At 47.5% G+C, this 27,859-nt stretch overlaps 1 protein-coding gene across 3 annotated transcripts in view; it reads right to left on the reverse strand.

The window, feature by feature from the left end:
* Window positions 1-27,859, reverse strand: part of LOC135908172 (putative ATP-dependent RNA helicase Pl10) — a 76,123-nt gene that overhangs the window by 32,494 nt on the left and 15,770 nt on the right. For all 3 annotated transcript variants that reach the window (XR_011511470.1, XM_065439936.2, XM_065439927.2), the window contains exons 7-11: window positions 25,225-25,304; window positions 24,593-24,832; window positions 11,125-11,289; window positions 9,282-9,444; window positions 4,116-4,306 (exon numbers count right to left, since the gene is read on the reverse strand). Coding sequence is in view for 2 of the 3 variants with exons in the window: in XM_065439936.2 (XP_065296008.1) it covers window positions 4,116-4,306; window positions 9,282-9,444; window positions 11,125-11,289; window positions 24,593-24,832; window positions 25,225-25,304 (839 nt within the window). In the remaining variant the exon portion in view is untranslated. The remainder of the gene's footprint in view (window positions 1-4,115; window positions 4,307-9,281; window positions 9,445-11,124; window positions 11,290-24,592; window positions 24,833-25,224; window positions 25,305-27,859) is intronic.

Raw genomic sequence — 27,859 nt, forward strand, 5'->3', positions numbered from 1 at the left:
AATGAAACGACTCCGACCCAAACCAAAGCTCACTAGTGAACAGCTGGCGCCATTTTCGGTTAATTATCACCGCTCAGTAGTGATGGATGGCAAAGCAGGCAATATAATTTAATTCTTGACTTGTTTGGAGTCGTTTGATTATGAACTTTTGATACTAGTGCAGTGTAATCGTGAGTGGCATACTTTTTTGCTTGAGCGCAGCAGGAGGTGACAGCCATGCCTCTTTTCGCTACAACATATGCACATTAGTACGTAAAAAGCTCAAAAATCACAACGTTGCCGGAGCGTGATTATTTAAACTGATCCTAAAAGTTCACTGCCTGTACTAACTACTGGATGGCCTTAAGTGGATAAAAAACAGCTTCAACATGTTGAAATAGGTGATCTAAAGCATTATTAACCGGTGATCCATTTGAATAGCCGTGGTAACGAAAGAGTTTAGCGTGGTGCCACACACGCACAAGCAAACACGAACTCGTCTCACTCAGTGACCCCGGAAACCTTTTTATCAGAACACTGGAGTGAGAAAGTGCGGTAGCAGGAGCGAGCGAATTGACCTTTATGCAGACTCTAGCTTCAACAGGAACTAAGCGACGTGAACATTGCGAGGTGTCTAGATGCGTAGACTGTCTAATGGAGATCACTTTCAAAAGCACAATTACACCGTTCACATAATTAAACAATAACTAAACAATAATTAAACAATTAAGCACGAACGGCATGTGCATTACAATCGAACCATACTATATCGAACCCGTTTATATAATTATTCTGTATATTGACCAATTTCTGAACACTATAATTACATAGCAAAAACTTATGCTTACATCGCTTATGCTTTTGCTATATACATAGCAAAAACTTATGCTTACATCGAACAAAAATAGCAGCGACTACCAGTATATTGAACGCCAAGCAGCACAAGAGTGCCACCAGAAGTTGGCTTTCCGTCACGGCACCATCCAACCACTCTCCCTACAGTGACCGCATTGCGTTGGGCGAGCCGTCGACACCCCCCTGCAAAAAATGATCCTGGCTCGCCTACAGTGCTTGCTCACAGCCAATCAGAGGCTCTTGTGCTTTCGTCGTGCCAATTTCTGCAGAAGTGCAAGGTGTTCCGCTGCTTTTCTGGTTCATTTTGTTTGCACCTTGTGGGCTTTCTCTCGCAGTGTTGCCGTGATGAAGCGGAAGAATTTGCTGTTCACCGTGAAGCTTGAAATCGTAAATCGGGTCGAACCCGGTGAGAAGTGGGATGTCCCCGCAGCATGCAAGATTCCGAGGAGCACTCTCAGCACGGTCTTGAAGAATAAGGGGGAGATTAGGGCTAAAGCGGACTAACTCGCGACCCGATGCCCGTGGCCGACGCGTCTGCAGGGCCATGTACAAGTGGTTCATCCGAAATTGCTTCAGACGTACCAGCTTCTGCTGGCCCAGTGATGACTAAATTCTGATGAGTGCGACGAAGCCGCTCCAGTGTTGCCAAAGTTTGGAGCGAGCTGTCAGAATTTCCGGAATTCGTGGGCGCACCAATGGTCGACGAGTTTGTGAGTGCCGATGCTGTCGCGACCACGGGAGAGCCCGAAAACGAAGACTACATTGCACACATCATACCGAGCACAAGTGAAGTGGGCAAAAAAAGTAACAACGATCCTTTGCCCACATCCTCCGGTGCTTCTGTGCGAATGTGGAAGGCTGTGGCCTCACCAGCTCCGACTCTTTAGACAATGTGGAGAAGTGCGTGCGTGGCAGGCAGAAGAAAATACAGGACTATTTCATGCAAAACTAAGCTAGTTTTATTGATAGAGTGCTTTTATGACGCCCAATTCTTTAGCAGGCCTATATCGAATTATGCTCTATATCGAACTAATAGGCGTTTTTTTGCGAGCTTGATATAGCTGGGTTCGGCTGTATCAGCATGGCAGAGCATTCTCGACAGGAAAGTAGCGTATGGATTTTCAAGAAAGCAAACGCAAGCAAGACAGATGACAATTGTTGTGTGGCAAATATACACCCCAAAGGGTGTACAACTGTTTAAGAGTGTAGCGGCTGCATGGCCGTGCCCACACGGAAGCCACCGGAGTAGAACGTCTCTCCAGTTTGCGTCGGACCCGCACGCAAGTTTCACCCATGATGCAGCCCGTTTCCTGCCTATCTCCACACGCACGATCACTTTCCTTTTAATTGCGGCATCGTGATGAACACTGTGTGTTCATAGTCGGCACTTCCAAGCTGATAGATCAAACACAGGAAAAAGTAAGACGGACGGTGCACTAACCAAAGCCCACGTACCACAGCGCATACGAGGCAGGCATCTTGGAATGCCGACGGTGATATGATAACGATGATTTAGGGTCGTACTCGATTCTAATGCACAGGCAATTTCTGGACCCGTTTTATCAGGAAAAAAGTGCACATTAGATACGAGTAAAAATATGATATAAACACCTGGGGTTGCATGGTACATGAGATTTTTTGCATTCTGCTCCTCTTATAAACGTGGCCACCACATATGAGAGAGCACTCGTGACTGCAAGCTTGGCAGTGCAATGTCATAGCCACTGGGCTACCATGGCAGGTACGTGAGGAGTTTGCGACAAGAAAATCACATGCACAACTGCATAATAAGAGACCCGAATATTGCCAAAAACTACCACAACCAGCGAAGGAGCGCAAGTTACCGTAAAAACCGGACTATAGGTCGGACCGGAATATAGGTCAATCCCCCAACTAACGAATTCTCAAAATGAAAAAAAATACATATATATATTTTTCAATGGCAAAAGTACCGAAAGACAGGACACCCTTACCGCGAAACAAATGCGACTCAGGGGGTTGCACAATGGTGACAGTATTTATTTAAATGCTGCTCGCATGTGCACCTGGCCAAGTTTTTAGCGATATCGCGCGACCATCGACCAGCGTGCTTGTCAGCACCTTATTAACGGCGCTGAGCAGCGAAACAAATGAGATACGCGCATATGTACACATGCCCTTACTTTCGCTATTTCGCCGCTCCGTGCCGTGATGACAAGGTGCTGACAAACACGCGGGTCGATGGCTGTGCGATACTGTTAAAAATTCGTCGGGTGTACAGTACACAGAAGGGCATGAAGTGCGCAAGCACTACTCTGAATCAGAGCAACGCCTTTGATCAGAGTCGGATGACGAGTGCTTCTCGCTGCCCAATCCATAGGCGTGTGCGATCTCTACCGCTTTCAAACGGATGCATTCGGCAGTCACAGGCAGCAATCTTACACGCAGCTCTCGGACGGACTCCGCTACCTTGCCTTCCAGTTCTGCAGTCCGCTGCGATCCGGCACGAAATTACTTTTCCTTTTGGTTGCTGCAAGTTGTAATACGTTGCTTTTGCCTCCGCCACTACCGAATGCTCTTTTCGGATACTTCAAGTTCGCGCTGTGCCGCCAGGTTGCCGTGGGCTTCCACGTACTCAATCGCCTTTTTCTTCAAGGCGACGGTGAATTGACGTCGGCTTCCGCTCATTTTGAAACAAAATGAAAATGCAGCCTTTAATTAATGTAACTTTGCGACAATGGAAACGCAAAATGCCGGTGCCACAACGTCGCCACACCGCCATAGACGCTGCGCTGCTGCTGATGGCGATGGCGGCTGTTCACTTCATCCGCCCATTGTTGCAAGACTTCCGTAGTTTTTCCGCCAATGTCCGGTACATAAGTCGAGGGTCGACTTTTCGCGATGGTTTTTTGAAAAAAAGTTCGACCTATATTCCGGTTTTTACGGTATAACCCAGCAATTTGCCATAGCCAAGCTACTCCTTTAATTGCAAAACAGCCGCAACAAATGATTCACACATGCACTCCATGTTACCAAGGATGCTGATGCACGAAGGTACAAAGCTAGCAAGGTTACGAAGACAGCGCTGGTCAAGACACCTTGTGGCTGAGCACACGGCATTGAGGGATACTGCACACTAAATTACAAGACGCATAAGGATACACAGACAATAGAGGAGGGGAGTTGGTACTCCTGTTACACCTCTAGGGACAACATGCCGAACTCTCCTACATTTAATTCCAGGCCAATGCAGCAACATTTGTGCAACCATAGAGTGCGCAAGAAGAGGTGTCGATACTCACAGCTGTGGCCACCAGGATCGGGGTGCGCCCTGTACGGAAGGACCAAAGGGCCTCCTCACGCTCCCGCTGGGTCCGGTCCCCGTGAATGCTGGTCACTGGGTAGCCCTCCTTGAGCAGGAAGTGCTCCAGCGAATCCGCACCTTTCTTTGTCTCCACAAAGCTCAGTGTCAGCGAGTCCGATGCCGTCGCATCTAGAAGACAAACGGCCCCCAAAATGTGACTACTCCTAAACCTGTGTTGCTTTAGGAGAGCTACTTAACTCCCAACCAACATCACCTGCATGTTGCGAGTGTGCTGTGCATGCATATAATGGCATCACTGGATAGTCGTGCTGGCAGTTATCTGATCAAATGACTAGGACAACTGTTACACCAGGTTGTTCACATTACAGTCTACACGAAGAGCTACCATGCATTTCAGAACTAGGTGTGCAAATTATGAACTTTCAGGGAGGAAGAGGGGATCACAACTAACTTTTCTGTTTCTTGACAGATATGGCTGATATTTGGCACACACACACTGCACATTCCAATAAAGAGACAAATCTAAATTTTTGATAAAGACATCTTCATTTGTTTTTGTTTTATAAGAATATATAAGTTCCTTGCTTGTGGAAAGCCTGGAACAGTAATGAAACACCATAGGGAGCTGGAAATTGCATGTTTGCCCAAATTTTTAATCTACACTAAGACGGTGTTCAATTTTTTTTTTTTAGTGTGCTAATAATTTTTTGCTCAACATAACATGCACATGACTGCTTCACTGCATAGAGCCATGTAGTCATTGTGAAATAAATAATGGAAAGATTAACATTTCAAGACTGTCTTTAAGGGGGGACGCAGGTCTTGAAATCGCTAAAAATGGTCAAAAATGCCTATATTCAAAAAATGCGTTTTTGAAGTCTTTAAGGGGGGAGGAGGGGATCAGAATTAACTTTTTTGTTTCTTGACAGAAAGGGCTGAAATTTGGCACACACACTGCACATTGCAATAATGAGACAAATCTAAAGTTTCATTAGGATATCTTAATTAGTTTGTTTTATAAGAATTCATAAGTTCCTTGCTTGTGGAAAGCCTGGCACAGTAACAAAACATGATAGGAAGCTGGGAATACTTTGCATGTTTGCCCAGATGTCTAATCTATATCAAGACAGTGTTTGATTTTTTTTTTTAGTGCGCTAATAATTTTTTGCTCAACATGCACATGACTGTGCTTCACTGCATGGAGCCATGCAGTAATTGTGAAATAAATAATGGAAAGATAAAGAAACATTTCAAGACTGTCTTTAAGTACAGCACAGCTTGTGGATCACAGCAAAACGAGCTGGGCCAAAAATCGGTCCAGCCATTGTTGTGCTACGCTTTCCACGAGCGAGGCGATTGACTAAAAAAGAAATGCAATTTAGAAAACTGCCTGCATAGTTTTAGGAGCACTGCGAATTTATTAAAAAGCACCAGGGCTGTAATATTTTGAATCATTGCTGTCAGGCATCATCTTACACCTTTGCCTCATCGTTTGGTGGGCTTTGGATGCCTTCTTCAGGCGTTCTTTGTCCTTTTCTTGCGCCGTCTGGAGCAGTGCATGACCACCATTTTCACTGCCAGACCGAGCCTGGTATCGCAGTGTACACCCACAGAACGCTGTTGGCATCTTGGGCACAGAGTTTTAGCGATCAAGAGTTTATCGCGGAAACAGGCATAATAATGAACTCAGTCACAAGGGGCCGAAATTTGTTCTTGGCATTACTGCTTCCGCTCAGTCGCAGACACTGCGTGAAGGGAGTCGCGAACGCTGCATGCCTGCGCTTCTGCAGTCACCGCTGACACAAAACGCAGCTCGAGGCGTGTCTGAATCGTGCGACGATTCGTCTGGTGAGCCTTGAGTCACCATGCAGAATGCAGCTCGTTGACGGTTGGGGCTCACTCACAGGCTGCGTGCCCCTGTCCAGAATGCATCGGAAACGCACACCGTCTCTGCCGGCGATGAAGACCTTCGACCCGCGTCGCCTCTAACAACACGATCTCGGTTGCTGACTCGCGCGGCCGTAGGTACAGGTGCGAGAGCCTCCGTTGGCACGTCTTCCGGTAGCTTGGTTATCAGTGTCGATGTCACATGGCGATTGTCGGCTTCGCTGCTGGAATCGCACGGTGCGAGATAATGCTGCACGTTATCCGCGTGTTCAGTCGGGTTCTCCACTTCTCCCGCTGGCCGTCGTCTTTTCCTCGCCGTAGGAGGCTTGCGCTTCCATTTTCCGAAGGCATGCTTCATTTAAAAGTTCTTTTCGAACAAGCGACGATCCATCACTGACCTGGGAGCTTTCATAAATCTGAATTCTGCGAGTGTCAAACGAAGAAAGACGCCGGCGTGGTTTTCAAAGCAGACAACTGCGGTCCGCTGTGGTTGCCAGCTTGCACGCTGCTGCAGCAGCAACCAATGGCGAGACGCCTTTCAGTACGGCAACCAATCGGAGGCCCGCTTTCATCGCAGGGCCCGTGTGACCGCCTCTAGCAGACCCGCGCTTCCTCTGTGTTTGTGTGTTTGTTACAAGATGGCGACAACCAAAGAATTCAGAAACGGAATGGCGAAACTTCGAGCTTTCGAACGATACTAAGATGGCGGCGTTCGGTGGCGGGAAAGACGAGTTAGGGCTCCGCGAACTGCGGTGATTTTACGCGATTTAAAGCTGTTTTCTCGCCCTACGCACTGATAAATTAATTTTTTCAGACACTTTTAGTGCGTTTTCAGTCAAACCATATTGATACAATGTAGATTAGGCATTGCAGATACCGAAACGAGTCGTTGCCACAAATCGATCTTTTTTGCGATTTTCGCGATCTGATCCCCGCGTCCCCCCTTAATGTCCCAGCTTTGGCTCTACAAAATATTGTGGCCCAATTTCTACTCGAAGTACAAAAAAAAAAAAAACGGCAATTAAGAAACGTCGGTGAGCCGAAATTGAACGCCAAGCGCGAAGGTTTGGCTCATTTTCAAGCTGCCGTAGCTTCGCGCGACGCGAACCGAACGGCGCCATCTTGGTCTCGTTTGAAAGCTGGTTTCCCGCTCTCCATTCTGGCGCCCCTCGGCACGCTGTAGACCACGGAGGAATGCTGTAGACCCTCGTGCAGCGGAGCGATCAGCACCTGTTCTCAAGCTTTAGGATGTGCAGTGGGCCCTTGGAAATGACAGCTATTCTTTAAAACAAATTTTTTTAATTAAGAAATTATCATAATGGCCCGTAAGAAAAGACCTATGTGGGATAAATTATTTTGCAATATCTTCATTTCTAGATGAGATATATACCGTAAAAACCCGCGTATAATACAAACCCGAATATAATACGAGGTGAAATTTCTGGGACGAGAAATGGAAAAAAAAAGGTTTACCCGCGTATAATACGAGTGAGAGAAACTCGGGGAAAACATATATTGAAATCGGACTCAGCACTTCATTCACTGTCGTCCTCCGCTGCGCTTTCATCGGACAATTCCTTGTCTGACATATCCTCCCAGAGGTACTCGTCCTCGGTGCCATCGAGCGCGTTCGAGATCCCGCACTTCTTGAAAGCGCGACGCACAAGGTCTTCTGGGATGCTCGCCCATGCGTCCACGATGCACTTGCACAGCGTGGCTGGCGATGCCCGCTTCAGCCGCCCAGTTGGCGTCACTGCAGGTTCACCTGACCGCATCCACTCTGCGTAGCACCGCTTCACCGCATCCTTGAAAGGCTTGTTGACGCAAACATCTAGAGGCTGCAGCTGAGACGTCATCCCACCAGGGATAACGACGAGTTCAGTATTACAATCACGCAACAGCTTCTTCACCGAGTCGGCCAAATGGCCACGAAACGCGTCCAGCACGAGGATGGACGGGAACGACAACAGTGCACCGGGCCGCCTACACCAAACGGACTTTATCCAGTCGAGCACAAGACTCTCATTCATCCACCCTTTCTCATGGCATTTAACGATGACATTTTTCGGCAGCTCACCTTTCGGCATTGTCTTGCGCTTGAAGACGACATAGGGCGGGAGCTTGCGGCCGTCTGCCGTGCATGACAACATGACGGTAACACGCGTCTTCTCGTTCCCAGTGGACCGGACACAAACTTGTTTCGAGCCCTTTTCGTGCACGGTGAGGGGCGATGGCATGTCCAGATAAACTGGTGTTTGGTCAGCATTGCCGATTTGCCCTAGCTGAAAGTTCTTCAACTTGCGCAACGAAATAACGCGGCGCTGGAAAGCCACCAGTAACTCTTCAAACGATTCCGGCAGCTTTTGTGAAATTGAAGTTCTCCGGCGCAATGAAAATCCTGCACGGCACATATACCGATAAACCCAATGCTTGCTTGCTTTGAAGGTGGAGCTCGTTAGGCCTTTTTCTCTCGCAAGCTCCCTGGCTTTTGCCTGCATGAGCTCCACGCTCACAGCAAGATGCGCGGCTCGCTGTTCTCGGACGAATTCCGTCAGTTTGAGTTCAATTTCAGGGAATGCCCCATTCTTCGGGCCACGAAAGCTTCTTTGCTTTCCGCTGCACTCGAAAAGTGCTTCTTTTTGCCGTCGCCATCCGCGGATACTTCCCTCGGTGACGCCAAACTGCCTCCCGGCCGCACTGTTGCCGATTTCCTCTACCGCTAAAATCACATTTCGCTTGAAAGCTGCCGAGTACTGCTTCCGTGCCCCCGACATCGTGCTCCTTCACTAAAAACGATGCACTTCGCGAAGCGCGGTTAACACGTGAACTGCCAAGGTCCGCACTCAACAAAGAAAGAAATGATGCCGTAGCCACGCTGCAATAGCGAAGGCAAGCCGTAGCCAGGCAGCAATAACAAAGCCAAGTCGTAGCCATGCAGATATTACGAAGCCAAGCCGTAGCCACAGAGCAATAACGAAACCAAAACTTCGAGCCGAACTTTGAAATTTTTGTCCGGATCCGCATATAGTACGAGGCGGAAATTTGGGACGCTAATAACAGGAAAAAAACCTCGTACTATACGCGGGTTTTTACGGTAAAATCTGAATATATATTTGGGATCAGCATTCAAAGATATATCTGCATGCCAATTATCAGAAAGATACGTTAAGAAATAAAAAAAAAAAACATTTTCAAGAACCTCATCCCCCCTTAACATGAAACAAGCCTGGACAGGCAACAAAGTGAAACCACTCACGGCCTCCATTTCTAAGGCCCGCAGCATTCAGCAGGTCCAGCAGGAAGGACCGCTTGTCGTGCTCCTCAACCCACACCACCTTCTGGGTGATGTTCTCCGATGTGCTGCCCACACGCCCCACGGCCAGGAAGATGTAGTTGTCCAGGAACTTGCGTGCGAGTTCCTACAGAAATACGAGTACAATCGGCATGGAGGTGCAGGCAAACTAAATCACAACACTTCTAACTTTCCAAACACGCTCCTTTCTGCTGCCACGGAGCACCGCTTCACAGCTAAAACACCCGTGCTGCCTTGGAAGGACAGCGCTACATACTGGGCTTACTAGGTGCTTGCATATACACGAATACTACCGAATTGAATCGTGAACATTCGAATATTTGCATACATGAATCCTATACAGGCAAACCTCAACACAACGAACTTGTACTTGCAGCGAGAAATTCCATTTATTTGAGGTTTTAAAGTTGCAACAGTAAAAATAATTTTATAAATTCTTAAAACTTTGAATTCTGGTGGATGGTATCTTGCCAGTTAGCATTTATGAAGAAATCGCTAGAATGTTGTCCCGGCACAAATGCTTTGATAATTTTGCTGCTCGAAAATAACTTTTACAGGGGTGGAACAACTGAAACATGATATGGAGCAAGTTTTGGGGCAGCTTCCAACTACACCAGGTACATATAAGGCAAGACCAAATTACTGCTACATATGACTAAGCTAATAGGCAACTTATACACGACTAGTCCAGACGTAATTGACATGGCATCAAACCTTTGCCTTTTCAACATTTTTCTTTCGAGTTTCCGAAGCTTAAATGCTTGCTCAAGGCTTGCATTTCCTTTTGTTTAAAGCACACAGCCACTTTAATTGTTCATGTCTTTTTGCTTCGCACCTGAGCTGATAATTTCTTCAGCACTAGTGAGCAATGCCTTGTTGATTGGCACTCTAAAGCTCTCTTTTCTGCTTCAAGAAAGGGTTGCTCTGAGGCAGGCGCCTCTGTTGCCATCCGCTTGTTTGTACTTTCTTCAGCACTCATCCTCTGTGCGTACTTTGCACAAGAATGCTTCACACTCCTCAAAAGGTCAAGGCTGAGAGGCAGGTTAGTTGCCTCCCCATCATAGCAGTGAAGGACACTTAACATGGTGCATCCCATTATTGCTAGCCATGCTCAGTGAGTTCCGTCCGCCTAGAAAGTGCTTATTTTCACTGAAGCCCCATTCTAGGTCAGCATTGCTGTAGGGTGGAAAAAGAAGCACTTTTGTGAGCTTATAAAGCTGTATATACAGTCCCCGCCTGTCACAATGAATCCACACAAATGGGTCTGCCTAAAGATATTATCAATGCAACCAATGTGGCTTTTAACGGACTGTCTAGAACAGACAAACTCTCGGGACAAATTATGTCTACAATATGGTGTAACCGCAACATACTTTTCTGTGCCGATGCACGCGTGCATCAATGCGCTACACAAGTATTTCTGGCCACTTGTAGCACATGCTCACTTTTCTGGGGACAGGGACAAGCTTTAAGCATAACGACCTCTTGAACTTCTTCAGAGACAAGTGCTCAATACTGGAGGCTTTTGAGAACGTCAGATTCAGGATGTCTCGCAAGAAAATGCACACCGTCACCTACCCGCAGTTAGGCCTACTTGGAGTTGATTGGGAAGGTGTAAAGCCTAGACGTTTTAAGTGTGAATACTAAATTTACATCCTCTGAAAATAAATTCTGAAGGTTGTACATTAGAGCGGGCACAATATGCGCTTTGCAACATTATGCAATTGGACCTTCCCAAATGCCCAGGATAGTAGTACGAGGTGGTCCCATGCATTGCAACACTCACCTGCACTTTCTTGGGGAAGGTGGCAGAAAACATGAGTGTCTGCCGCTGGCCAACAGGGGGCATGTTGTCTTCGAGCACGATGCGCCGGATTTGGGGCTCAAAACCCATGTCCAGCATACGGTCTGCCTCGTCCAGAACCAGGTACCGCACTAGCTCCAGGCTCACCTGCAACAAGCGTCAGTGTTGCTCAATCAAGCTGCCCATTCAAAGATTTAGCTACACAAGCTCCTGTGCAATACAGCATGACTTGTGGTGCAAGCATTACCAGAATGTAATAATATTGACGAGAAGTGAAGATGCCCTGCAAATTTTCATGCCAAATCTGCCAGCTTGTCACTAGAGCCAAGTGGGTATTGTTTCACATTACTCACCATATCTACTCGAATGTAGGCAGCCCCCATTTTAAGCCGACTGTCAAATGTACGAAGCAAGAAAAAATTAAACTTGTCTCGAATACAGGCCGAAGAAAAAAGTGAGGAGAGTGTTCACAAAATGAAAACAGCATTTATTTAACCCTTTGACGGTTTTTGCCGTCGGCGGCGGTTTTCTGTCCCGCAAGGTCTTTGCCGTACGGGTACGGTTTCGACCCTCCGTTTGAAATTTCGCGCCATAATGACGATGCACGCTCACTGGGAGGAGCTGCCACCTCTTAGGATTTACAAAAAGTGTTTGAAATTTGTGCTACCTTCTTAGGGAGATATTCTAGCTTCAGCGCGTCGTCGCGCAGACTGCGGCAACGCCCCTTTTGCGGTTTCGGTTTCGCCGCGTGATCGTAACGAAGGCGCGCGAAACGTCATTTTTCTCTTTGTCGGCACTCTCTTGCAGATGCCGTGAAAGTTGATTTCTATCTTGATTGGCACTGCTCTTGGCTCGTTTATCACCGCCGCTCATAAGGTATTCTCGCTCTCTGCGGCTGTGCGGAGACTCGTGTTTCAAAGATACCACACTCTGAAATACTATTGGAACATTTTGCAGTTCTGAGTGATGCCGACACCAAAGTACTGTTCCTAATTTTTTTTTTACTATTTATTCCCGACCTTATACATCTTGTACATTCAAGATCCGCAATAAAGTAATTTGACCACCTGGGAAAGTTTTCTTCAAAATAATTCGACCCTCAAAGGGTTAATATGAGGATGCCGAGCTCACTCTACGTCATCATCGCTGCTACCCTTGTACACTTGCATACGCGTGCCCATACATGAGTAGATAGTGCAGCATTGTCCATATTCGTCGTAACGCGGCGCGATCTCTGAACAGCTCCTCCCCATGATCGCGTGCTTATCTTCATCGCTGTGATCTCCTCGTGGCCGGCACACACAAAAAGCGCCTCCTGCTGCCCCCTCCAACGCCAGTCATTTTTCTCATCAATGCCAAAGTCCAGTTCGGCTAGAACATTTGAGGGTGCGCCTCTGCGGCTAGCACAACTTTTCGTTTGAAAGTGGCAGCATAGTGGCATTGCCTGTTTGGTGCCATTATAATAATACGTCGCATGCTGATACGACAGGTAAAAATGCCGACATTACTCATGTACTTCAGTCGGCTACTGGTGCAGCTATTAGCGGCTGGAATACTGACTTCTCTAGATGGCGCTAGCTATGTACCATATTTTCAATAACAAACTGGCATGTTTTTTAAAATCCAGGGGAGACTTGGGTCTTGAAACGGCAAAAAAATCGCAAAAAGTAGATTTTCGGAAAAGTGCATTTTTGCTAAGTTAAGGGGGGACGCGGCCCTTGAAAACCGAAAAATCGCGAAAAAGTCGATTTTTTAAAAACCATATTTTTGGGTTGTATGTCTCATAAACTACCCGTTCTGTAATTATCAGCACCTAATTCAACCGTAAAGTACAGAAAAAACGCTACTTTTGAGGCCACCGCGGCCCACAAAACACGCGCAGATGCCGAAATGAAGTCAAACTTCGCGCGCGCGCCATTCCCGGACCATGTGGCCTGCCCTCGCCATCTTGGTGTCGTTTTGATCGTGGTTTCTTTGTCTCTATTTTGCCGCCTTGCAAAATGGCATCGTCGACGCGGTTGAGGCGCTATTGGCGTTTTCCCGCGATGTGATGCGGAGCGCTGATTGGCCGGAGCAGCGCGTTCAAATCCCGCGGGGTAAAGCGCGCCTACCATTGGCTGCTGCGCGGGCGGCGGCGGCTGCTCAAATCCCGCGGGCTAAAGCGCGCCTGCCATTGGCTGCTGCGCGGGCGGCGGCGGCTCCTCCCTGTGATGGCGCGCTCGCGTCCCTTGCTCGCCTGCTTTCGAGCTGTTCATCGCCTAGCGCTAAATTTTAGATTATTTGCCCAGCTTTTTTTTTTTTCGCTAGTTCTTCGCTGCACCCGATGCCGGCAAAGCCCAACACATTGCAGATGTTCGGTGCACGGGAGCGCGATATGCGTCTTGTACGAGCATCGAACTTCCTATCTTCCGCAGCGAGTGCCGACTGCGTAGACGCTTTTCAGCGGCGAAACTGTGCTTTCGGCGATCGCCGGTCGAAAATTCGACACACTGAGTGTGCCTGAAGCAGCAAGAGCTAATTAGAAGCTCCGCAGGAGCTTTCTAATAAAAAAAAAACACGTGTTCAACTTTAAGGCCTGTTTTCTCGAAATGTATTTTTTTGCTAGTAGTGGTGCTGGGGAAGGCGATATCTCAAGAACCGCTTTTCAGATTTGTATGCCATTTTTTTTTTATTCTGTTCCCGAGTGACTTTGCCAGGGGGTAACAGGCTTCTTTTTTTGAAAGTTGGTGCAGTTAATTTATAATAAGCAATTAATTTTTGATGAATGCGGTCATTACTGGCTACATCAAATTCAAAGTTGTCTTAAAATTTTTTGGAGGGGAAATTAAAGAAAAGGGCTCTTTAGCCCCCTGGGATATCTATCAAGGGATCATCACAGTGAATTTCAGCTTCCTATGATGTCCTGGCATTTCTCCAGGCTCTTCCTCAGGCATATTCATGAATCACCTAGTTAGACCTCAATAACTCTGGAACTAATAAACATATCTTCATGAAACTTTGCAGTTCCTCATAGTTCGGTGGTGTGAACATACCCTGAAAGTTTCATCTGGATATCTTAAAAAATAAGAAAGTTCGGTCTCCAGGGTAGCCTCCCCCCTTAAAGGGACACTAAAGGTTACTATTAAGTCAACGTGGACTGTTGAAATACCATCACAGAAACCTCGAAACGCTTGTTTCGTGCCAAGGAGAGACTTATTTTAAGAGAAAATGCGTTCTGAAGCGTCCGCGTACCTCTAGCGCAGTTCAAATCGCCCGCCCTCCGATCGAGGAGATCTGACATCATGGTCTCATAGTGACGTTGCGCCATCGGTGAGTAGAACGGCGTCCGCAGACGGCGCTACGGCTTTTCTGCGCAAAACGCAAACGCGCGGCCAGAAACAGAGCCAAGACAGAGCCGACAGCAGTGCGAAAGCGGGAGTATGGTGGCTAGCGGAAGGAGGAACGCATTACGTCCCACGGCACACGGAGAGTCCGTTTTCGTTAAACTATAGGCTGCGGCGAGCTCGCAGCGTGGTCGGCTTGGTCTGTGAGCCTTTTCGCACTCGCAACAGGGCATAAAAAAGTGCGAATCGACGCAAAACTCGGCCTAGAAACGTGCTTCGCCACAGCCAAGCTGGCATGACCCAGATGTCGTTTCCCGCACCGCCACCAGGCGCCGCTACTATACCGCAATACGCCCATAAGCTGGTACTTCATTTTATGACGCTAACTTCGACGCTCGTCGCAATGGACCCTGACACCGACAGATTGGCTCGCGATGGTGGGCTCAACTTCAGCGATTTGAGCACCGACGAGCGCAACCTGCTGCTGAGGGCTCGCACTGCCGGCGTCGTTGCGTACTACGACGGTGGCCTCGACACCGGCTCCGGAGCGGGAAAGCAACGAGGGCTTCCCACGACATCACATGGACGTGGCATTCTCGCTGCTTGTTCCAAATGAAAGTTTCGCGAGCCAGCAGAACCCTCACAGCACGACGCGATAACGAAAGTACTGAAACTCCAAAGCGTGCGCGGCGCAGGGTCGAGCGCGCAGAGTCGAGCGAAAACGAAACCTTTCGAACGCCCATATTACTGAAGGGCAACGTCAAAATGTTATTTTTTCTTAGAATCGAATAGACGTAGACAAGTAGCATTTTTTCCCGTTTTATAATCGAATGAAATGATATTTTTAATACGAGTAGTTGAGTATTAGTAACATAAATTACGGGGAGACCTTACGTCATCGGTTTAGTACCGGAATGTCGCTGGGGGGTCTCAAATCGTGTCATGCATTTACCTCAATTTCTCGGTTACTAAAGCTCTGTTCGCGATTATATTGACGCCTTAGACGTTCTAGAACATTGCTCTACCACTTTAACTTGACTTTCTGGTAACCTTTAGTGTCCCTTTAAACAATCAAGACTCCCTCCGTGAAATCTAGAACCTAAATTTAAACGGAAAATAATAAAGAATCGTGCTTATAGGTGCCAGGGTGGATGCGAAATTAGCAAAAGTTGGCCAAAAATGTTCGAACTTCGCACCATCGCCATTTGCAAACACGGCGGCCAGCGGCCGCCATTTGTGCTTGTTTTGGAGCTGTTTTCTTTGTGTGCATTTTGCGCTGGTTCAAAACGGCGCTGGTGAAGGGAAACCACCGGTATCGCATCATTTCTGAAGGATGCATCTGTGCTGCTAATTGGCCAAAGCACGCACACCCCTGCATGCGTGTTTCACTACATTTGTGTATCTGTAGTTTCATCGCGCCGCCGTCTACGCTTGTTCAGCCGTTCGCTTCATGACAACTTTGATAAGGTGTCAATTTCGCTAACTGAATGGTTGGAGGAGATTGCCGTCTCAAGGCTACTACATGTGAAGCAGCCGTGGAATGTGTGACGGAAGGCGGCTAAGAATGTCATACTCCTGGATGCCGGTTGCTGGTCTGCCTGGTGATTTTGCCAGACCGAGTTCAGAGCTGCAACTTGGCATGTCTAATGTCAACACTTCGTCCGCCCACGCCTGGCATGTTGGCACAGATCGTGTAGACACCGTTTTCTTCACGACCAAAGAAAGTAGTGAGCGCGTAGCGTTTGCTGGAAAACGTGCCTGGCATCGCAGTCTGCAATGGAGCGAAAGTTTCAGCAGCTGGGTGTTGACACGAAAGAGGACGCCAACGACAGCGGAACTGAATTTGCAATCGTGGATTCATTTGTCGTACAAGAGTTCCTTGGATTTGTGCTGTGTCCCGGGTGTGGCAAGAAAGCGGTGATGCTTTCAAAGGACCCCACCAAGGAGCATGGGCTCTTTTTTCGTGTCTAAAGGTACGTCGACGTGCTTGCTTTGCTTCCGTTTCGATAGCTCCGTGGCTCCTGTCTACAGATTTTTGCATATGTTTTTAAAGGACATTTATTTAGCTCAAAGCAATTGAAAAGCCTGGCACGAGTGAAGATACTGCTCCAGGAGAAGAGGCCCGGTCTCTGCTACGGCCCCTACTGCTACCCCGGGAAAATGAGAAGCTGGTGCTGGAGTGCTCCACCTGTGGCATGCGCGAACGATGCGCCGAAACCTTGAAACAGCTCATCAGAGCTTTCTCACATGTCCGATAAGGATCACACGAATAGAAATGCTGTGTCAAGCAAGTTTGCCAAAAGGCACAAGCCAGCAACAGACTGCCTACAGTGCTGGGCTACTATAGGTCTAGGTGTGACCTGCGCTGATGCACAATTGTGTGAATGTGCAAAATATATTTTGTAAATTTGAATTTGAGATTTTATGCGCCAGAACCACAACATGATTCTGGATTAATTTTGGCCACCAGGCGTGCACAAAACAAGTACAGTCGACTCCCGATAATTCGAAGTGAAGTGCTGGTCCCGTCAGTTCTGCATGTAATCCTATAGAAGAAATCGCTCAATAACTAGAAGTCCTCATCCAGTAATATTGTTTAATTGGAAGTTAATTTCCAGCCGGGATCCTCGAGGTGACTGTCATTCTTTGGTAGAATGTGCAATTTTTCAAGTGTTGCAACAGTTCCGTGCTTCGCATTGGTGTCATCGCCACCGCAGCCGCCCGCAACGCCATCTTTCTTGGAGCGGCGCGATTATTCATTGCTACGGCTGCCGTGGCCTCTGCGATCAACTCCGACGGAGGGCGAAGTGGTTCCCGCCGGAGGCCACACGTGGCCGAAGCTGATCACGGAGGCCACGCGGGTGCCATAGGTGCAAGCAGCGCTGCATACTGGCAGTGGCGAGATTGTGCGAGATTAGTCTTGCAGCGTGCGCAGCGTATGGCGAGGCGTGTGTTGGTCGAGCGCCTTTGTGCGGGAAGCTCGTAGGCTAGGTTGTTCCACGGGTAATTCGGAATTGACTGTACTTAGTCGCGCAGTTTAAAGCCATGGCAAACCGTGGCTCTTATCGCACGCTCGACCTGGCCACGAAAGTCGAGGTTTTGAAGGAAGTTGAGAAGGGAGGTGCCGCCAAACAAGACATAGCGCGGAAGTACGGGATCAAGCCGAACACGTTCTCAAACTACATCAAGAACAAGCGCACAATAATGGATGCATTTGAGAACGACGTTGAAGGCAAGCTGCAACCTAAGGCTGCCGGTGTAGCTGCGGGCCTTGCTCTCGCGGAGCGTTTCTTTGCCGCTGAAGGTTACGCGGAAGAAGCGTGCCGCCGCATCTACAGCCTGCAGAACTTGCTTTCAGCAGCGAGATTCAGCAGGAAGAAGCAAAGCAAGATGACCGACTATTTTTCTTAGAGAAAATACTAGATTTCGCCACAAATAAAGTGGTGTTTTTTGTGTTTTGTGCTTAATTGGAAGATCATTTAATTCAAAGTTTTTTGCGGTCCCCGTGAACTTCGTATTAACGGGAGTCGACTGTTCATGAACTTTTTGCATTTTGCCTACATTGAAATAAGGCTGCCACCACTGGGATTTGATCCAGATATTTTGCTGCAGCACTAAACTTTCTGAAAAGAACATGTTTTGTTCTGGCCACGAACTCTCCGCAACTTTATTAAGGGGGGAGGCTACCCTGGAGACCGAACTTTCTTATTTTTTAAGATATCCAGATGAAACTTTCAGGGTACGTTCACACCACCGAACTATGAGGAACTGTGAAGTTTCATGGAGATATGTTTATTAGTTCCAGAGTTATTGAGGTCTAACTAGGTGATTCATGTATATGCCTGAGGAAGAGCCTGGAGAAATGCCAGGACATCGTAGGAAGCTGAAATTCACTGTGATGATCCCTTGATAGATATCCCAGGAGGCTAAAGAGCCCTTTTCTTTAATTTCCCCTCCAAAAAATTTTAAGACAACTTTGAATTTGATGTAGCCAGTAATGACCACATTCATCAAAAATTAATTGCTGAATATAAATTAACTGCACCAGCTTTCAAAAAAAGGAGCCTGTTACCCCCTGGCAAAGTCATTCAGGAACAGAATAAAAAAAAAACGGCGTACAAATCTGAAGAGCGGTTCTTGAGATATCGCCTTCCCCAGCACCACTACTAGCGAAAAAATCCATTCCGAGAAAACAGGCCTTAAAGTTGAACCCATGCGTTTTTTTATTAGAAAGCTCCTGCGGAGCTTTTAATCAGCTCTTGTGGCTCCAGGCACACTCAGTGCGTTGGATTTTCGACTGGCGACAGCCGAAAACACAGTTTTGCCGCTGAAAAGCGTCTACGCAGTCGGCACTAGCTGCGGGAGATCGGAAGTTCGATATTCGTACAAGACGCATATCGCGCTCCCGTGCACCGAACATCTGCACTGTCTTGGGCTTTGTCGGCATCGCATGCAGCGAAGAACTAGCGAAAAAAAAAAAGAAAAGTTGCTGAGCAAATAATCTAAAAGATAGCGCAAGGCGATGAGCAGCACGCAACCTCATGTTGAGGCGGACGGAGCAAGGGGCAACAGCGACGCGAGCGCGGCATCAGAAGGAGCAGCCCCCGCCGCCCGCGCAGCAGCCAATGGCAGGCGCGCTTTAGCCCGCGGGATTTGAGCAGCCGCCGCGCCCGCGAGATTTGAACGCGCTGCTCCGGCCAATCAGCGCTCCGTATCACATCGCGGGAATATGCCAATAGCGCCTCTTCCGCGCTGACGATGCCATTTTGCAAGGCGGGAAAATAGAGACAAAGAATCCACGGTCAAAACGACACCAAGATGGCGCGGGCATGCCGCATGGGCCGGGAATGACGCGCGCGCGAAGTTTGACTTCATTTCGGCATTTGCGCGTGTTTTTTGGGCCACGGTGGCCTCAAAAGTAGCGTTATTTTTGGTACTTTACGGTTGAATTAGGTGCTGATAATTACTGAACAGGTAGTTTATGAGACATACTACCCAAAAATATGGTTTTTCAAAAATTGACTTTTTCGCGATTTTTCGGTTTTCAAGGGCCGCGTCCCCCCTTAAAGACAGTCTTGAAATGTTTCTTTATCTTCCCATTATTTAATTATTTCACAATTACTACATGGCTCCATGCAGTGAAGCACAGTCATGTGCACGTTATGTTGAGCAAAAAATTATTAGCACACTAAAAAAAAATTCGAACACTGTCTTGATGTCCTGATACAGTAAAAGCTTGTTAATTCGAACCGCAAGGGGAAGCCGCTTCAGTTCGAATTAACGAAAGTTCGAACTAACGAAAGTGAAGGAGAGCAACAGTACACTGCGATTTGGAAGTAGTAGGGCATGTCAGAAATTTTGCGTGTCAGAAAGTGATGCCGTGTGCCGCGGGCACACGCCATCTTCAAGTCGAAGCTCTGGGTCCGACTGTGCCACACCACCAATGTCCACCGAAACGAACGTTAGCCGAGGCTTAAGGGGGGACGCGGGTCTTGAAATCGCGAAAAATGGTCAAAAATGGCAATTTTCAAAAATTGCGTTTTTGAAGTCTTTAATGTCCCAACTATGCCTCTACAAAATATTATGGCGCAATTCCTACTCGAAGTATAAAATAAACGGCAATTTATAAACGTCGGTGAGCCGAAATTGAACGCCAAGCGCGAAGATTTGCCTCATTTTCAAGCTGCCGTAGCTCCGCGCGACGCGAACCGATCGGCGCCATCTTGGTCTCGTTTGAAAGCTGGTTTCCCCCTCTCCATTCTGGCGCCCCTCGGCACGCTGTAGACCCTCGTGCAGCGGAGGGATTGGCACCCGTTCTCAAGCGGGAAATCGTCGCGAGACAGCCGCTGATTGGGTGAACCGGGCGCCTCCTCGAGGCGCAGCCCTCTGATTGGCCGTGACGTATGCTTCGCCTTCCGCGGCCGCGTTGTTCGACTCCTTCACGTCGTCTGCTTTCGCCTGCGCGCACGTCATTTTTCGAGCTCCTCTTTGTTTCCTAGTATTTTTCGTTCTGCCTTTTTCTTTATCGTTCTTCTAGATATTTTGGCTATTGGGTCGCTTCTTTTAACCACGAATTTCTTGCTTTTGCGTGCCTGGTGGCTTTGTTCCGCGTGTCACGATGGCGCGAGACGCGCGCTTGAAAGCAAGCACGCGAAAAGCAGTCGGCAAAAAGAGACGCGCATGGAATAAGAACAGCGCTACATCGTCGAGAACTACAGCTTCGGTGATGCCGCAAGCTGCTGTGCCCTTGGTGGATGCGGCAGGACTGAGCTCGCCAACAACAGCTTCGCCTGTGGACGCGGCTGGACAGTGCCGATCAGTGTCAACTTCGTTACCGCAAGTCTGTGCAGTGCCGGTGGATGCGCCTGGACTAAGCCCGTCGAAAATGCCAACTTTTGAGACGCTGCAAGTCGCTTCGGATTCCGTGTCGTCGGAAGCGGCCGAGCCGGCTGACCTAAGCCTAACGTTGACTTCGGCGTTTCCGCACGCCGCTTCGGTGCCGGCGGACGCGGCTGAACCGAGCTCGCGTGCTCAACGCTTCGACACAGTGTTTTTCACGGAGGCGGAGTGCGCGGGGCGCGAAAATTACGCAGACAACATTAAAACTTCATTGGCGAAGCAGTCCGCGACTTCCCGCAAGTTCGAGCTAATGAACGTCGGCACAGCAAGTGAAGATGACGATCGCGGCACAGAGTACATCATCGTTGATCTCTCAGTGCTAAAGAAGATGTTTGTGTCCACAAGCTGCAGCAAGTGTGGGATGACCACTCTCCAACTCGCAAAGTGCAGTGAGAGAGAATACGGCCTAGCAGTGAAGTTGGAGCTCACATGCTCAAATTGCGATTTCGCCGAGCGGCACTTCTCGTCGCCACGAGTGCCCGGGAAATCCAACATCACGCCCTTTGAAGTCAATTTGCGGGCAATGAAGGGAATTCAAAGTATAGGCAAGGGAGCGACTGCCCTAGCAGATTTTTGTGCCACCATGAACCTCTCTCACCAAGGACTTCACCACAAGACTTTCAGGGGGCATATGGACACCATGGTGAAAGCTTGCCAGGCAGTAGCTACTGCTACAGAAGCAGCAAGCGTCAAAGTGGTGAAGGACATGTACAAGAACTTCCTGAATCCACCAGGAAATGTAGATGTCATATTTGATGGCACATGGAAAACACGTGGTCACAATTCAAATATTGCAGTAGGCTGCATCATAGAGCTATACACTGGCCTAGTACTGGACCATGTTGTGCTCTCGAGGTACTGTCGTGGGTGCCAAGGGGCACCTGATCCCAGTGATGATGGGTACGGTGACTGGGCTGTGAACCACAAGTGCATGAAAAACATCGACTGCAATGCCGGCCGGATGGAGACTGAAGCAGCTATCATTTTGTTCAACAGGTCTCTGGAAAAAAATGGGTTGCGGTACACAACTATACTTTCTGATGGTGATAGCCGCACCTTTCATGCATTGACCTCAGGAGAAGTGTATGGATATATATCCATTGAAAAGAAAGACTGCTTGAACCATGTCCACAAGCGGATGGGGACGGCTCTTCGCAACTTGGTGGAGAAGAAGAAGGCACAAGGAGAATCTCTTGGCGGAAAGGGCAACCTCACCCAAGATAAGATAAAGAAAATTGCAAACTACTATGGGTATGCCTTGCGGAGCCACAGCCACGACGTTGCAGGCATGAAAAAGGCAGTGCATGCCACGCTGTTGCACATGACCTCGACAGATGAAGCCCCAGACCACAGTTGCTGTCCTCAAGGGGTTGATTCGTGGTGTGCCTTCAATCGTGCTTTGGAGAACCAAGTGGAGCCGTCACCACACAAAAACCCTCTGCCAGGCCACGTTCGCACTGCTCTTGAGCCAATCTTTGCAAGGCTGGGCGACGAGGCCCTCTTGGAGCGCTGCAAAGATGGCATGACACAGAACGCCATTGAGTGCCTACACTCTGTCATTTGGAGCCAAAGCTCCAAGAACACGCATGACTCTTTGCTGGCTGATGAAAGAGCTGTTGCAGAAGCAGTTTCTCGCTTCAACCAAGGAATGGCAGCAACCAGCAGAGCTGTTGCAGCACAGCTTGGTTACAGTCCTGGGAGCTGCCTCATTCGTAGGAGCCTTGAGAAAGATAAGCAGAGGCTGTGCAGGTCTGATAAAAGTCACACCAACGCTGAAAAGGTGAAGAAGAGGATGGCCAAGAAACACAAGCCTGACAGAACCCAGGACTACTGCCCAGGACTTTTGTGAATGTGTGGCAGATTCATAGAAAATAGCAGGTGACTTTTTGAGCTTTTTTTTGGTCAAAGGCCAACGCAATACAGAAGTTTTCACAATCTTTACATGAACAGATTTCTGTGAGTTTGGTGTTATTGTGTTCAGTAATGACTGGGCTGCATGCTAAAGCATTAAATTTTTCCATGTGATAGGTAAACAAAAGTGGCAGAGTAAGCAAAACTTTGAATGCAATTTTCTCAGCTTTGCTTTTTCGATCAAATGCCTTTGCCTTACGGAACTTTTCATAATGTTTGCATCAACTGATTTTATTGAATTAGGTATCATTTTTTTCAGTGAAACCTCAGCTGCATCCTAAAGCTTTCCATTTTTCATTAAACCAAATAGACTAGCAATTAGGTCAGGTGTAAGCTAATTACTCCTGCATTGTTTTTTTCTTCCTACTTTGATATTCATTCATGACCTATATGATGACTTTTAAAAAATTTCTTTAGCTTTAGGATGTGCAGTAGGTCCTTGGAAATGACAGCTATTCTTTAAAACTAGTTTTTTTAATTAAGAAATTACCATAATGGCCCGTAACAAAAGACCTATGTGGGATAAGTTATTTTGCGATATCTTCATTTCTAAATGAGATATATCAAATCTGAATATATATTTGGAATCAGCATTGAAAGATATATCTGCATGCGAATTTTCAGGAAGATACGTTAAGAAATAAAAAAAAGTTTTCAAGACCCTCATCCCCCCTTAACACCATCACAATGAATCGCGACGGCCGATACCTCCTAAGCTGAAAACAGAGGTGCACAACCGATGAAGACTGCCGAGACAAAGACGCTGAACATGTGAAGGTGGCGAAGGCCCTGATTCGTTGGTTCTTGATTGCAAGCGCAGCTGCGACGTACTTGATTCGCTGTGTTTTGGCGCTTGCCGTGCCATCTCCGCACAACATTAGCAGCTGTACAAGATTCGCAAAGCCTCCGAGATTCGCAATGGGCAAGAAGTCTCGGAGGTTACGTAGAACGGAGAGGCGGCAGCCGCCGCTGCCTTCTGGCTGACCCTGCGTCGGTTAGATTTTTTTCCGATTTTGCCTTCTCTAGCCGTTTTCTCCGTTTCGGAGGCAATACAGCCTTGTGTGTAGGCAGTAGGCGCGTTTCTCTGGCCGTGTGCCAGGCGAGCGTAGTTCGAATTATCCGTGAGGGAACCTTCTCACGTTCGTATTAACGGACTTTTTTATACATAGACTTCTGTGGAGCTTGGCCGGACCAAATCGTACAGTTCGAATTATCCATAAATTCGAATTATTGAAGTTCGAATTAACGAGCTTTCACTGTACATGCAAAGTATTCCCAGCTCCCTATCATGTTTCGTTACTGTGCCAGGCATTCCGCAAGCAAGGAACTTATAAATTCTTATAAAACAAAAACTAATTAAGATATCCTAATGAAATTTTATATGTCTCTTTATTGCAATGTGCAGTGTGTGTGCCAAATTTCAGCCCTTTCTGTCAAGAAACAAAAGTTAATTCTGATCCCCTCCTCCCCCCTTAATCCAATCCTAGAGTTTGGTGCATGATTATGTGATTATATATATATACACACTATCGGCCTAGATTAGAATAAATACGATAAGCTTAGACTTTTTGAATTGAAATGACTAATGAAATTCCCCCTAAAGCCAAATTTTTTGCTTTCCCTGGCAATTTCATTATTGCGCATTTCAACTGTAATTGTTTTCACAGATTTCAGCATTGTTGCATGTAATTCCTTCCACGGGATATATACGCACATTTTTTATTTCTTCCTTTCAGGGGTGTTGTAATTGGGGTGTAGACCAGAAAGGGCCAATTCAATTGAAAGGGAAGCAGGCTGCCAGAGAAAACTGTGCCCACCTTGCCGCGCTCCATCATGTCCACCAGACGCCCTGGCGTGGCCACCAGCAGGTGGCACCCTCGGTCCAGGTCCTTCATTTGCTGCACAGGATCAGCACCCCCGTACACCACGCAAGGCCGCACGCGCGAGCGATACGCAAACTTGCAGGCCTCCTCGTAGATCTGGCAAGCCAGCTCACGCGTCGGGCTCAGGATCAGCGCCAGCGGGTACTGCTTGGGCCGACTCGAGTACCGGTGGGGCTGCACAGGGCAAACAAGGCTCAGCGAGCTAGAGCACAACTTATTCCTGAATGGCTATAGTGGCATGCTGTGACAAAAAAGAACGGAAAGCATTGAAGACGAATGGAGAACTCGTTTCCAGATTCCGAGCGGTTTTGAATTTTGCCCAGGGGTTGGTTCAATGAGTCACTCTGACACACCAGATTACTGGTGTCAATACACTGGTGTCAATACACAGCAAAATTACTGGTGTCAATACAATGGTAAACAAGATCTAAGGTCTAAAAATTGGGCATTGAACTGCTGCAATGCCAGTTGAAAGCACCCTCTGGGATAAAAGTTATTGTTTGACATTAATCTGAAGCCACCTGCATCGACCATCTGGAAAGTGCTGAACTGAATGCACCACTCACCGCAGGCACATTCTTGGGAGGTCCCTCCTCAAACACCTGGTTCAATATGGGCACCAGGAAAGCCGCTGTTTTTCCAGACCCTGCAAGGCAAACGAAACACAGAACACTTTAATGCCTGCCTAGACTTGCTTTGGCCCACACTTTGGCCCACACAAAATAAGCCAAGCGAGCCTACTCCGTTAACGAGGTTCAAACGCCAGGCCAAATTCCAAGGCAGTCTTATCAACTTTCAAAAATAACCGCACGAGAGCATGGACAATCAATAAGAGGCCTCCTGGTACGCCAGCAAACACCAGTTGTGGTCCAAAGAGTCCAGTTGTGGTCCAGTCAGGGCCCAGAGTCATCGAAACTCAACAAAATATAGTTTTCAGATAAGGCATCACATACGCACATGCACGCTTTGGCTAGGCACATCACAATGCAACTCAGATGGGTGTTAACAAAACTCTAGAAAACAATGAACAACAAGCACTAAGAGTTGAACATGTGCAATACATAATGAATAGGAGTAGCAAATGACCACTCGGATTCACCCGTGCTGGTTTTGAGCCAGACGTCATCACGTAACTTGAGACAAATCCTGAAGGGCCTTCTTCCGGAAATGCAGGCGCCCAAGGAACTTGCCGGCTAGCTTGTCGAGGAATCCCCTTCTGCAGAAATTCGGTCTACACGTCACATCTCTTCACCGGCACAGACTGATTCCCTTGATTCCAGCACGGCGTTTTGATCGCCTCCGCCGGCATTTCCCGAACTTTCTGACGGAATCGTGCTCCCATAGCATGAACAAAGCCTGGGAAGTATCGTAGACATTTCTCGCATTTTTTGCCACGGCCACAGAAATGTCTTCAAGGAGAGTGGTGACTCATTCGTCAGCGCATGCTCTGGCTGTTGCCCTCCTCCTCCTTGCTCTGTTTGTCGCGTGTTTCGACATGCTCTCTCTCTGTCTGTCCTCTCCTTTGCGCGTCTTGTCGGAGCTTTTAATCTCCGTTGTTTGCATCTGTTTTCTGTGGCGATATGCACCCTCTCCATGTGTCGATAAAAACGACGTACATCGTGAAGGACAAGGACGGTGAGAGAACCCTGCACTGACTTACAATATTTTATTGCATTACCACATCATGTGAACAATATACAAGAGGAGGCATGCACAGGAAATGAAAGGCAGTCACAAGGGGTGTTCTAACAGCAAGTCATTGTACTAAGTACATGGTCACTTGGAAAAAAAAAAAAAAAATGCCCATTACTAATAATATCTGTTCAGATATATGACTTCACCAGGTGCAAGCGCGATAGAGGGGCACTAACGCACAAACTACCCAGTTTTCTGATGAAATCTGCTTCTATAATTTCCCACATGAGCTGTGACCTGTGTCTAAAACTAAACTAAAGCTTCCATATCTTCAAAGAGGGGCACGCAGCCAACACAGCCATAATCCCGGCAATGGATGCCCAAGTGGCCTTGAACAGTGTTTCATTCATAACGCCGTTCACGCCAGTGTTATGAACGGCATTCACATCATGGTTAACTGTGGCAATGAATCAGGCATGTCCTTAGTTTCAATTTCTGTTAGAATTCCAGCACACTGCGGTGCAAAATTAATAAATCAAGGTTCAAAATTGACCTTTGTTTTGACCGCAGACCAGTACAGTGTGAACAAGAAAATATGGCCCACAGACACTGCCCGCTTGACAACTGGTCAGGTGCCTCTATGCAGAACACTGAAGCAGACTCATCGTCACTGCGGGTTTTCATGCACATAATTAGTTATGCAGGTTTTCTAAATCGTGCCTCGCTTGTAACTTAAATGGTGTAGGCAGTTACCAGTATTACTTGCTCATACTGGACTGCTTCAATTTACACAGTTCTGGCATCCCGCTGGCATCCAGACGGCAGCCAGCTAGTTCGAGTCTTGACAGGAAGTCACGTGGGCTGGGATCCCAAGACAACCTGAAGCTTGCAAAATCGAATGCTGAAGCAGCTAGCCACGAGATAAATGTAAACACGCTACCAGTAAGGCAGCAGCTGGCAAAGTCGGGCCATTTAGGTGTTATCAGCTTGAAAATATGTGTATGTTAAATCTCAATATAATTAACGTCAATACTGTTAAACTGCAATGAAACTGGAATTATCAAAATTCTTTCATTCCCCAACACCATCCTGATAGAAGCCCATGTATCTCCGACCCCCACGTAACGAAGGCATTATGGCAATTGACCTTGTTGTAATGATTTTTTTTTGACGCTCATCACCTATTATTGTGAGCAGTAACTCTACCGAAAATTTGGGCAAATAATGTGCAACTTTTGTAATTGATACCCTATTTACTTGCAAGCTAGGCCACCCGATTCTAAGCCGACCCACGCATGTCCGAAACCCGAAAAAATAAGAAAACTTATCTCGAATGTTAGCTGAACAAAAAGTGAGGACAGCGTTTCCAAAATGAAAACAGCATTTACCATATTTACTCGGATAATGATCACACTGTCAAAAAATGTGACGCAAATTCAGGGGTGCAATCATTACGCAAGCTAAATTTCCCGAATTTTTATTACTATTATTATTTTCATTTCGCATTTGGTGTGGGATCACTACAGGCCAACAAATAGGCAGCTGCCGCTGTATGTAGTGCGGGAC

Source organism: Dermacentor albipictus, chromosome 1, assembly GCF_038994185.2.
Source record: "Dermacentor albipictus isolate Rhodes 1998 colony chromosome 1, USDA_Dalb.pri_finalv2, whole genome shotgun sequence".
Taxonomy (NCBI): Eukaryota; Metazoa; Arthropoda; class Arachnida; order Ixodida; family Ixodidae; genus Dermacentor; species Dermacentor albipictus.